Source organism: Anomaloglossus baeobatrachus, chromosome 3 (assembly GCF_048569485.1).
Source record: "Anomaloglossus baeobatrachus isolate aAnoBae1 chromosome 3, aAnoBae1.hap1, whole genome shotgun sequence".
Lineage (NCBI taxonomy): Eukaryota > Metazoa > Chordata > Amphibia > Anura > Aromobatidae > Anomaloglossus > Anomaloglossus baeobatrachus.
In genome coordinates this window covers 604,849,273-604,862,665 of record NC_134355.1, presented here as the reverse complement: position 1 = coordinate 604,862,665, position 13,393 = coordinate 604,849,273, and the positions used below count along the sequence as shown (strand labels likewise).

Here is a 13,393-nt window from a genome sequence, read left to right as displayed (position 1 = left end):
AAAAAGCCAGTGGGTGGTGTGGTTCGAAGAAGAGATGGCAGCTCTTGGCTCCGGTGTATCTCAGCAGTATAAGGAGCAGGCTGCTCGCCAAGCACAGAGGAGACAAGAAGCAATGGAGTCTGACAGAGAGAGTAATGTGACTTGGAGTGTAAACCCAGTGATCCAGGAGCCTGTGCGGATCACCCGGGTGGACTTCAAGCCATTTGATGAGGCTTCCGGAGATATGGAAGGGTTCTTCAAGGACTTTGAGCAGCAGTGTGTCATGATGGAGGTTTCCCACTCTGGCTGGGTGCGTTTGTTAGTGGGACTCCTGAACGGAAGCCTGGCAGAGGCTTATCGCACCATTGACTCACAGCAGAACTGGGATTATAACATTGTAAAGCGGACTATCCTGAATTACCATGCCATCACCCCAGACTCACATAGGGCACAGTTCCAAGACCTCCCATGCACCACTGGGGGATCATTTAGGATGTATGCTCATAAGATATCCCAGGCATGTCGGAGATGGCTGGAAGCAGAAGACGCCTTCACTGTGGAAGACGTTATACAGGTATTTCTTATAGAACAATTTCTGTACAAGTTTCCCTCAGAAATACGGGAATGGGTCAGAGAGCGCACGCCGTGCACCTTGGATGGAGCTGCAGCCCTGGCTGATGAGGCCCTTACTATCTGACTACAATGGAGGGGGCTTCTGGACAATAAGCCACAGCCTGCTCCTGCTCCCCGCCCCTCTCCAGTTATATCTGCCCCTTCAACCAGCCACAGGCCGATGACAACCATGGCTCACAATCCTGGGCCCCAACAGTTCCGACCATGCCCTGGCGGGATCACAGAGAGGAGATGTTATGGGTGTGGACAACCTGGGCACCTGCAATCCAGTTGTCCCACAAGGACTCGGAGGGAGCCCCATGCACCTCCTTCTCATCCACTACATTTTGTGCATTCCATCCTGCCTGAGGAAGAGTTACCACCACCTCCACCAGAGTGTACCGCTGACCCCTGCACCATAGATGCCCCGGTTGGAGTGTATGGCCTCCAGCCTTTGTCACCAGGTTCTCCTACTGCCTTCTCCAGAATGCACACTGGAAGGAGTCTTACGCAGAGGAGATGTTATCGATGTGGGCAACTTGGGCATTTGCAAAAAACTTGCCCTGCTGGTCGATTGAGGAATGACTTTGCACCATATCGACCTGCTTGTTCTCTACAGCCAAATACAATAGGGGAAGAGGTGTCACCCCTTCAAGTTGACTTGCCTAATGATTCAGACACTCATGGTCAGCCACTAGGGGTTCATGGGGTGCGAGCCACAGCTCCGAGTTCCTCTTACCATCAAAGGAAGCACTTACAGGAGGTTGCGCTGGATGGACAGAGAGTCATTGGATTTTGTGATTCTGGGGCATTTCTCACAATAGCTGATGTCCGGGTGGTTCGGCCAGAGGCAATAACATCATGGACCAGGGATTGTTATTGAATTGGCTGGAGGACAAAAAAGGAATATTCCAAAGGCGACTGTGAATCTGGACTTTGGCTTTGGAGTCAAGCAATGTGTGGTTGGGGTGATGAGCGGCCTGCCTGGAGATATACTCCTTGGAAATTATGTGGGAGATCTACAATGTCGATTTGTGGGTGCAGGAAACACAGTTTGAGTGAAGGAGGACACAAAGGAAAGCTTGTCCTTCCAACCCTACTGCTGTACAAGGGACTATTTACAACTTCTTCATCCAATACACACCAGAATGTTGATGGACTGTTCTGGCAAGAAGAACCATAGACTATCCACAGCTGAGCAACATGGACTTAAGTGAAATGGCCAGAGGTCTATGTAGACCTCATGGCATACTCACTTATTCAGAAGGAGGGAGAGGTTGTGATGGTGGAATATTGTGGATTGTATACCATTTTGTGTGGGTTAATGTTTGGGCGTGGTTCACTGTCTTATTTGTACTGCTTCTGTGTACATTGTCCCATTAGCAGGTTTAATTCCTCCCCTGCCAGCCTTTTGTTCCTAAGTCGGGGGAGGGGGTGTAAGATTCACCTACTGTAAACTCTCTGCTTACCTGGGAGATTGAGTCAGTCTGCTTAGAGAACTTGAAGAAGAAGGATTGAACCTCTGGGAGAAGCTGTGGCTTCTCAGAGAGAAACTGGACATTTTATTTATCGCTTATTGTATTATATTCATATTTTTGGACTAATTTTTCCCTGTGTTTTGTGGATTATGTTATGAACCATTTGATTTGCTTGGAATAAATGCTTATTGGATTGAAAAGCCATCGCTCGCTCTGTTGATTGTGTGATATGGGAGAAGGACCCCGTGACACCGGGATAGGAGGGACCCCACCAGAAAGGACTCAAAGTGGGAACTCCGGCGGTGACCTCAGATTGCTTGGGATCAACTGGGGCCTATCACAGCATTGACTGGCATCTTCTGGGTAAAACCAGGACAGTGCGTAAAGAAAACCTTGAACCCACAGAGACTGTGTTCGCATGTCCTTGCCATCGCCCCGCGCTTTGGCGCCCGCCATTACTACTCCCCTATTCATCCTCCCCGGGGTCCACTCCACCTGTGGTGAGCAGAAACATCTTAGTTGCTACTACCATCCACCCCAGAGGACAGAGACAGCAGCAGCGGCTAATTCCCTGGCCACATACAGCAGGTGGCGTCACGAAAATAACCTCCATCATCATCATCCTCCTCCCCACTTCTTTATTGTACACCTCAGGGCCATGAAACCGAGCGAAAGGGCCACCCGTCACATCCCCAGACCCGACATCACCAGACCTGGCGACGAGTAATTTAACCCCTTGCCCCGTGGGTGCTACAACTGCTAATCAGATCAACAGACATATGCGGGGATGATGGTAGGCTTGCCATGTGAGACCGTTGAAACAAGGAGGGGGCGATCTAGGACGTAAATATATGTCCCAGGTCGTGAAGGGCTTAAAGAGAATTTATCAGGTTTTTGCTGCGCCTTCTAAGAGCAGCATAATGTAGGAAAAGAGACCCTGATTCCAGTGATGGAATAAGTAATAGAAATAAGTAAGTAGTAGGTAAGGACTGCTTGCTGCAGTTTTTATGATGTTCCTGCTTTATCTGAACAGGTCTACCAGTTCTGTGACCACTGTATAGCTCTGACCACAACACTGATTGGCAACTTTCTATGTACACTAGGCATAGGCAGAAAGTTGACAATCAGTGGTGGGTGGGGCATTATGCAAAGCCTATGAATATGGAGGACTACATTGCAGCAGGCTTACTAATCCTTTAGTGATAATTGCCTCATGATATAACAGTGATTATCAAAACTACAGCAAGTAATTGTAATCAGTAAGTGACTGGAGATGAACGCACCTGTAGAAGTTCAGCAGGACTTTAAATACAGTTTGGCTTGGGACCCGAACTTGACCTGAACATCATTGGAAGTCACTAATTTGGCTCTCCGCCCACATGCAGCCATTTATAAACAGAACCCGAGGGAGGCGGGTGGTTTTTTTTTGTGCACACTACATCTGATAATGCTGTTGTTACCCCCCAGTGCAAGCCGTTCAAACACTGTAAGCGGCTCACACTGGGCCGATCACTGAGCGTGTGGCACCCAGGGGGTAGGGGGTTAGCCTTACTCGTCGCCGAGCCAGTGGTGTCAGGTCCGGGGATATCACGGGTGGCCCTGCCCGGCTTCGTGCCTCGAGGTGTCCACAATAAAAGGGGATTAAGAGGTGGATGTTTGTTGTGATGCCACCTGTAGTACAAGGCCAGGGATTAGCCGCTGCTGCTGTCGCTGTCCTCCGGGGAGGATGGTAATATCAGCTAAGATGGTGTCGCTCCCCACAGGTGAAGCGGACCCTGGGGAGGATGATGAGGGTGTTAGTTATGGCGGGCACCGGAGCGCAGGGCACCGGTAAGAACAGATGGACACAGTCTCTGTGGGTTCCAGGTGTCTTTACTCACAGTTCTAGAAGTAACCCGGTCGCTGCCACAGTTGCACTGGTCACTGCTGTGATGGGCCCCATCAAACTTGGATTCTGTTGGAGGTCAGTCCGGTCTTGTGGTCGGTGGGCCATTCCTCCTAGCGTAAGTTGGCTCTCTGTGGTTTAAAGCTACTTGAGAACCCCAGTCCGTATTGAGTGAAAACTCCCATCCTGTTTGCAGGTGTCACGGTTCCACAATGGGGCCTGATGCAGAACAAGGCCCCGGATCCTATATGGCACTGTGCTTCAGGCACTGTGTTGGCCAGGGAGACTTGCAATCTCCCCGTCCCGGCAGATTCTGGAAAACCAGCTTGAAGAATGATCTTCCTGAGGGTCCTGCACCCTGCGTCGCGCCGGTCCCAAGGGAGCAATGAAGCTCTCCCCTCGGCCACCGTATGAACTCATGTGTCCCACGAGAACCACTGGTTAGATCGTCTGCTCCCTTCCTCTCCTGCTGGAGAACTCTCTGTTGTGTTGGCTCCTGACTACCCCTGGTGGCTGCTCCTTCCCAGGTCCTTGTAACTAGTGGGTGGCTGCCCCTCCATGTTTGGAGATTGCCATAAGACCCTACCCTAGCCCGCTCCCAGTGGGGTTGGCACCCTGGTTGTGTGTTTGAGTTGTGTAAGTGGTGAAACCGGTACCAACCTCCTCTGGATCCGGGCTAAGCACCGCACCCTAAGTGGGGTGCAGTACCCTGTGGCGACTGAGGCCTCAGGGGAGCCACAAGCGTATTCGAGCACAGCGATGCTCTATCGAGTAGTCAGCATACTGTTCAGGTTTGCTTGTCTTTATAAGTGACACATCCTCTGTACATTATGCTGCCATCAGATTAGGTGGGAAAAACTTGTGTCAGATTCTCTTTAATTGCTGGAAGGTTTACTCTGCCACAGCATTAGGTACAAGTGGTCGATTGAATGATCCTCACTTTATGTAAAAGGTACTTTAAAGGGGGTGTCCAGCAAGTTAAATTTATCCTTAAAAGAGTTGAGACTGGTTTAAAAATATGTGTTCTCTCTCACTGATCCCCATCAGCTACAGTTCTGAGGATTACCCAGTCACCACTCGTCTTTGTTTCCTGATCCTATTTTGATTCACAAAAATTAGTAAAACATGATCACTCATCTAATTAATGGCTGCATCAGTGACTGGCTCTAATTTTAAGTGTGTTGAAATGGGACCAAAAATGCCAGATCCTTCCAGCAGTAACTTATCTTTAAACTCCTAATGATTGGGACAAACAATATCCAAGAGAACAGGCGTCCCATAGTCCCTGTGTGAATAGAGGGATAGCATACTTGTTTGTCCACTGCTTCCAATGGCAGTAACAGTAACACTAGGCCTTGGTTCCACTTGTGTTTTGCATGGATGAGCGCATTCAAATGAATTATCGGATTGCACTCACACCAGTGCAAAACTATGAGGCAGTGTCCCTCTGCGATTGATTTCTCATGCCATATCGTCATGAGAAATGAATTGCCGCATGCTGCGTTTGGCAGCGAGTCTCGGCTCATGCCCCCCATACAAGTCTATGTGAGCGTGTGAAACATCGCACTGCACTCACATGTCATCCCACCGCAGTGTGATGTACGCAGAGACAGTCTGCAGAGGAGAGGGAGAAAGTGCTCTCTCCCTCTTCTCCGCAGCTGTGATCTGACTGCAAGATCACATCACAGTCGCGTGACTCTCGGCTGACGCTCGCAGCAGAGGGTCATTAGCATATCTTTTCCGATGCTCTCGCATCAGAACCTATGTGCAAGTGGAACCAAGGCCTAATAGATCAGTGATCATCAAGTTTCCGTTGTCATGACCATTGGTGGTTCCAATATTCAGATCAAGAGCAATCATTCATTTGTGACCCATCTTGTGCGTAGGTGACATGTGTTGTTTGTGGATAACCCCTTTATTTTTATGTCTACATGACACCCAAATAGTGCAATCCTTCTTTTCTATAATGAGCTCAAATGATGGTATATATCTTTTTATCTATCAATCAATAACTAAAGGCACTAATAAGCTGATAAGCAAACAGACATTTGCTTCTTAGCACTAATCTTTAATCACCAAGATGCATATCTCTGGATGACACTTAAGAAACAGATGCACCATTTGGCAAATTGTTTTCTATAAACAGAGGTCTTAATTAAAACCTAAAGATGGAACGGTTGGCACATGGCGAGGAAGTATTTCCTAGAGACCAAGCCGCATTTGAGAATAAGGAGATGATATTTTATTTTATGAGCTCGTTGACATTTATTCTTGGCACAATCCACTATGATTAACTAGAGACTACAAAAGCCACTTAAGTATTTTTAATAGAGAGCAGAGCTGCATTAGATCCCAGCGCAAGTCAATAATAAAGAGTGGGAATGTACTGTATTACCTGCACAGGTTCTTTTATCTTCAGCAAGTTCATATGGATCTGTGCACAAACATTCATAGCTGCCCGCTGTGTTCCTACATGTAGCAGAAGTATGACATGGAGGAGTCAGCCGATCCAAACATTCATCCAGATCTAGGGAACAGATACAATAATATTATCCATAACATAAATAATTCCGGGCTTATTCTCGATATAAAACTTAGTAAAATTTACTTAATGTACAAATAAAATGTTTCCTCAATATCTTACTGTGTCGCCCTGGGCAAGCCAGGGGACACGGGTCACACCACCACCACACCCCACACTCCAGGTAGGCACATCACAGCTAACCTACAAATCCTTGTTGCCTTCCTCCATGAGTCTGATGATGCACACCAGGGGGTGGGCCAGGCGGTTGGCTCCGCCCACCGAGGAGCTCACAACTCTGGAGGCAGGAGAAACCAGGCAGTCTAGTCAGGGAGGAGGAAGTAGAAGGAGTGGAGGAGAAGCCTAGACAGGGTAAGAGTAAACAACAAAGTGAAAAAAAAGGAAAGCAAGCGAAGTGACAGAAAGAGAAAGAAAGCCTGGAAGGTCCAGCTTTGTGTAGGGCCAGATCAGCAAGGTCAGCGACGGCGGTGACTGTCTGGAGGGGGACCGTTTGGAAGTTCCTGGAAGGACCCCGTTGGCTGTGTGCCCGGTGGTCTGGAGCAGTGTTCCGAAGGACAGTCAGCACCAGGGCAGGGGCCTCTCGGACCCCGGCAAGGCTAGGAGTCGCCAAATTTGCCGAATCCGTCAGTGACGGGGACGCAGATCCCCCAACAACCAAGTCCCGATTGAAGGCAACAGCCCAACCTGAAGCAGAGAGACACCGCCACCGCCACGGCACCAGTTTCTCAGGGCCAGCGCCTGCGGGCAAAGTGTAGAGCTCCTCCGGCCCAGATTGCAGTCGGGGAGCGGGTAACCGGAGGGAATCCACCGCTACCACAAGTCAAACAAAGGTGCAAGGAAGAGGGACATCACCGTCACCTACCGGGAGTGCAGGTGCAGCCGTCTGTGGGACCGTCTTACCAGCCGTTTGGTTTACCGTACAAACTGTGTCCGTGTCTCAGGCTGAGTGAGTACCACAGTGCCGCAAGGCACAGCGCTGCCCCCGTGTCCCTGCGCCCATCAGGCCCCGCACCTACTTCTCCATCACCGGGCCCCGGGATCACCAACCCCTACCCACGGAGGGGCAACATAACAACTGGCTGCTCCGCATCACCATCCCCGGGATCCCCATATTGAGCAGCGGTGGTGAAATCACCACAACCGTGGGTGGCGTCACGAACTATAACAATCCCCCACACCCAACCACAAAACCCCTTTCACTCTCGGGCGAGGAGTGTCGCTCGAGAAACCCCGGGATCCGGCCCACAGTTCGAGCCACCAGGAGCAGCTGCCGGACCCGAGCAGAAGGGGTGAGCGTAGTGTGCTGACACCCTCCTCCCCGCCAGTAGAGCTCATTTAGACGTCTGTTATTCTCCATTTCTACGAGAGCTATCCATATTTTGGATATCCATATGGCATTCGTACCCATAACCCCTTCACCCTCAGGCAATGTTCCGTTTTTCCGGGGGTTTTTTTGCTCCCCTTCTTCCGAGACTCGTACCTTTTTTAATTTTCCGTCAATCTTACCATAAGGGTTTGTTTTTTGCAGGACGAGCTGTACTTTTAAATTAAATATTAAAATGGAAAACAGCAAAAAAATTTCAATTGTGGAAAAACTGCAAAAAAAGTGTGATAGCACAATAGTTTTTGGGATATTTTATTCACCATGTTCACTATATGATAAAACTGATGTGTCTGAGGTGTCGGTGTGATGTCTCAGGTCAGTATGAGTTTGTAGACACCAAACATGTATAGGTTTACTTTTATCTAAGGGGTTAAAAAAATACACAAGTTTTTCCAAAAAAAAGTGGCGCACTTTTAGCACCCTTTTACGAAACTCGTAGCGTTCTCATTTTTCGGGATCTATGGCTCAGTGATGGCTTATTTTTTGTGTCTCAAACTGACGTTTTTAATGGTACCATTTTTGTGCAGATGCTACGTTTGTTCACCTGTTATTGCATCTGGCCCTACACAGTTTGACGGTGGGGCTAATCACGTTTGTGGCGTAGACACAGATGAAGCACCTCTGCATTCTTCTGCAAAGTCTTAGAATGCCTACTAAGATGGTAAGCGCTGATGATGCTGTTATCATCGTCACTATTCTGGTCATCTACATACTGGAGCACACTTTGAATAGTCTGCGGGAGGTGGTGGTCCCAGAGGAAGAGGAGAAAGCAGCAGAGGAAGATGTGGAAGGGATACCAATATCTCTAAGGTCTGCACTGTTGTCGCATAGCCGGGTGGCAGGGGAGGGTGGAGTACAGCGAACGAGGGGGGCTCATGTACCAAACAAGCTGTTGGATCAGGGCCATGATGTTATGTTAAGTCATGCCCCTTTTCTGGAAGACCACTTCCATTTTTGTGACATCATGCCCTCGCTGTTGGACAAAAGGCACAAAGATTGTCTAAAACACAAGACAAACAGGATGCAAGTCATAAAAAGACAGTTCTTTGATTCATTTAGCATTATAAATATGTCCCATTGTGGTAAGCATCGCAAAATCCCAAGATACAGCTTTTTTTAGGATATTAATAGAGTTCTTGTATTTCAAAGATATTAGGTCATATATTTACTCAGTGGAAAAAACTGGAAGCAGTGATGTCCACGCGGTGATGTACAGGCACAGATCAGTACTTTGCACTCGTTATCCTCTGTATTTTAGATTTTATGTGGTACAAAAATGAGCAGTAAAGGAGCTGACGAGGGAGCTCACCAAATAATTGGAATTGAAGGAAGCTGTCAGTGTGGCAGGCAAGGCCATAAAAACTCTTCCAAAAAATCAATGCACGGAAACTTTTAACCTGTAGACTGCTGAAGGATATAAAATGTGCTAAAGATCCATCACCTATGGCTTACCTAAAACCGTTTTTGTATTTACTATTATTACTCTTTTCAAAATAACATTTTCTTATATTCTTTTTGGGGTTATAAATATACGTAACCTGATACTGTTAGGGCTTGTTTTCAAGTAGCGTTTTTGATGGTTTTTCATGCAGAAAAATATACATACGTTTTAGAGTCATAGTGAAATGAATAAGATTTCTAATATCTCTGTGACAAAATGTGTTTATTTCCTTGTGTGTAATGTATGGTGTACGTTTTTAAACAGCAGCATATTTATTATTTAGTTCTTCAAATGATTAAAATGGTTTAGTGCAAATAAAATGCACCAAAAAACATGTAATTCTGCTGAGGTTGTGTAAACATACTTTTGGACCTGGTTTATACTATGACTTATGCTTTTATATACTCCAGGCTGGGGTTACAGGGTGACTTTAGTCACAACGTCTTTCACGTGTCCAAAATTTACCATGTGTCGCTACTGTAGTGCCCCACGGGGCAGGCGGTCAGCCTACTCGTCGCCGGGCCATTTCGAGTTGGGTCAGGTGTTGTCACAGGGTGGCCTTGCCCGGTTCCATTGCCCCGAGGCGTACAGTTAAATGGTGGGGGAAGCAGGGTAATAGATAAAGTTTGTCGTGACGACACCTGTGGTATGTGGCCAGTAGTAGCCACCGCTGCAGAATTCCTCGCCAGGGCAGGTGTTACGGCAGTAGGGATGGTGTCGCTCCCCACAGGCGAAGCGGCTCCCGGGTGGATGATGAGGATTGTAGTGGCTGTTGGCGCCTAAGCGCTGGGCGGCGGTGCCCGTAAGGATGAGCCAACACAGTCTCTGCGGGTTCAGGGTTTAATTTACCCACAACTTCAGCTGCCAGCCCGGTCACACTGGTCACTGCCGTGATGGGCTCAGGTGAATCCCAGATCCGGTCAGGAATCCCCACTGGTGTTTTCAAAAGAGAAGGAGATAGAGTGTCTTATTCCTAAGGTGTCCACCTCAGCAGTTAGGTACCCCTGGCTGAGCTCCTGCTCCAAGCCACCAAGCCCCGTAAAGTCCAAGTGTTCCAAAGAACTGTGTTGCAAGAACTGTGGTCCCAACTTAACTACCTGTGTGAGTGTGTTGCACCTTCCTCCACCCCTAAGTGGAACCCACCCCCCAAGTGGCTGGCTTCAGTGACCGGGGAGTCCCATGACAATATGACCACCCCCCGCCTACCCTTATCAACCACACCCTTTGTGAAGGCTCCTAAGCTGTATGTAGTGTGTGAAGGTGGAACACTGGTGATTAACCCCCTCCTTACCTGAGATATATACCACGCCTTAATTGAGGTACAGTACCCTGTGACGACCTGAACCTAAGGAGTGCCACACTACTACGTTGCAATACCAGGGAATAGGGTTACATTTCAACAATGAGAATGCTGTGACAGGCAAGACACAAAGTCCATCCCCATCAGCTTACAGTATTACAGTACACTTGAGGTCATGATGTGACCCGCAATCACTTGCATTGTGCGGCAATCTAGCAGCCAAACAGTGAACTTTGGCCCACGGCATATGTTGCAATAAAAGCTGCTGTGTAGCTCCAGCTTAGACCCCTTACTGAAATATGATGTACTAGTATGTCATATGCTAGATCCCTTACCTTGATGTAGTCCTGCATCCAGGACCAGTATTAGGACGAGGAAATTTAGGCAATTGCCTAGAGTTCCCAGGCCATTGAGAGCCCCCAGGGTCTACAGAAGGAGCTATGCTGATACTTGCATTATCAGTGTAACTTCTGATGGGGAGACTGCTGGAGGACCTTTGGTGACATCACAATCATGTGATCAATCATATGACCCTGATGTCACCATAGGTGTATATGTGGCGCTCCTGCAGCTTCAGGCGCCTCAGGGTACTGCACCCCAGTTAGGGTGCAGTACTTATCCCGGGTCCAGGGAAGATCGATGGCAATTTCCACGAACATCCACACACAGTAACAGTTGGTTGCCGTCCCCAATGGTCACAGTATGGGGCCACTACAGCAGTGGGTTTACAGGACGCCACCGCACGAGAGGTTCCCTGATCCACTGGAACTGGGGACTGAGGGTCAGGGAGAAGCAACCACCAGGAGGAGTCAGGAGCACACAGTGGCAAGAGCAGGTTGACTCAGTGAGAGTAGTGAACCAGTCGGTAGCACTGGCTGAGGGCAACATCTTGGAACACACAACACAACTACAAAGAAGAGAGAACAGCTTCAGACACAGAGCAGAGTGGACATGCCGCGGGCAGCTCTGTGGGCCAAGGCGTTCAACACGGTTGGAGAGAAGCAGGCGGCTGCTTCCACAGGCCCGGCGCTGTCGGGGTACAGAATCCTAGGACAGGTATACTTCACGTTGTCTACCAACTCTGCAAGGGTCACGGGGAATGGCTTGAACAGTCACCGGACCCGTTTTCCACTGAGTCTGCAGCCAAATAACATATAGAATCTGGGGCTGAGGGCCACGACCGGCCCCACGTCCGAACAATGCTATCAGCATTCAGATTGGGACACTTTACTGACACCGTGATCCTCAAGTGCTTCACGCCACGGGGGTTCGATACTTAGCGAATAAAAGGAGGAAGGGCTCACAGGCTGACATACACACCAGACTTGACCTTTCACGGATCTGGGATCGGCTGGAACCCATCATGGTGGAGATCGGTACACTGGGGCAGCGCCTGAATAGCTTGTGAGTAAAAGACCTGAACCGCAGCCCCTGTCTCTGCCTCTCCTATGCCAGTGCCGTCGCCCAGCGCTGCGGCACCAATGGGGACTACCACCACCTCGTCTGTCCTCAATCATCCTCCCCAGGGTAATCCTGCTTCACCTGTGGGGAGCGACACCATCTCAGCTGTGACCTTCACCATCAGGCCCGGAGAGGAGCACTCGCAGTGGCGGCTATACCTGGCCACATACCAGAGGTGGAGTCACGATCATCTAAAGACTTTCCTCACCATCACCCGCCCATCCTCCACCTCCAACTACCACTACCGTCCTTCCTACCACCCTCCACCCTACTTTCTGTATGCCTCGGGGCAACGGAACCAGTGTTAAAACACCTGCCCTGTGGGGCGCTACATACACATATATAATATACAGTATGTATGTTATGTATGTAAATGTGATGCCCTGGCAAAACCAGGGTGTCACAGACCTGCAGAAATCCAGCAAAGAGCAGGTCATTCTCCTCCTTGGTAACCTGATCCCACACCAGTGCAGCAGGACAGACACCTCCCCCAGTGTAAGAGCAAAACAGAGCAGCAGGGGAGGGGCTCCAGCAGAGTGTGTGGGGAGAGGGAGAGGAGAGGAGCCCGGAGTTGTAGCTCCCGGGCTGCTATAGAAGCGTGCTCCAAAAGGGCCGGGACAGGCTGTTAGTGAGGAAGGGAATTGAGGTGACCGGGGCAGGGTAGTGGCCCGCCGGTATCGAAAGAGATCCCGGATCACTGCAGAGGAGTGGACTCCCCATTCCCGGCTGAGGAGGAAAGAAAGAGAAAGAGTGGAGAAAGAGGCACCTGGCTGCAGGGCAAGAACAAAGAACAGGGGTCTGCTGCAAACGTGAGTGGGATCCAAACACCATCCGTACTGAAGGCTACGGACACCGGCAATTCCTAGTTTACCAGTGACTCTGTGTGAAATACTTGTGAGTACGCCCGTACCCTCAGGCACCGCACCACAGCGCTGCCCCTGCAACCCTGCACCCCGGCCTTCCTGCCTCCCCATACCACCACCGGGCCCCGGGATCACCAACCTCTACCCACGGAGGGGGAACCAACATCCTAGCTGCTCCCTGCCATCGCTCCCGGGATCCCCGTCACCAGCAGCGGTGGTGCCCATCATCACCATGACCCGTGGGTGGCGTCACAAACTATCTCCCCAAACAAACCATTCCCTTTTCACTCGTGGGCGAGGAGCGCTGCTTGAGTCCGGCCCACCGTTCGAGCCATCGAGCAGCAGCAGAAGCCCCGGACCCGAGCGTAGTGAGCGCGGCCCCTCCGCCCGCGACATAAATGCTATGTATGTGTAACATACAGTGTTTGTGTCACATACTGTCTGTATG

General features: G+C 49.6%; 1 protein-coding gene across 1 annotated transcript in view; it reads right to left on the bottom strand.

Moving 5' to 3' along the window:
* Window positions 1-13,393, bottom strand: part of TPO (thyroid peroxidase) — a 230,903-nt gene that overhangs the window by 32,162 nt on the left and 185,348 nt on the right. The window contains exon 12 of the mRNA XM_075341562.1: window positions 6,350-6,481. Within this exon, the coding sequence (XP_075197677.1) occupies window positions 6,350-6,481 (132 nt within the window). The remainder of the gene's footprint in view (window positions 1-6,349; window positions 6,482-13,393) is intronic.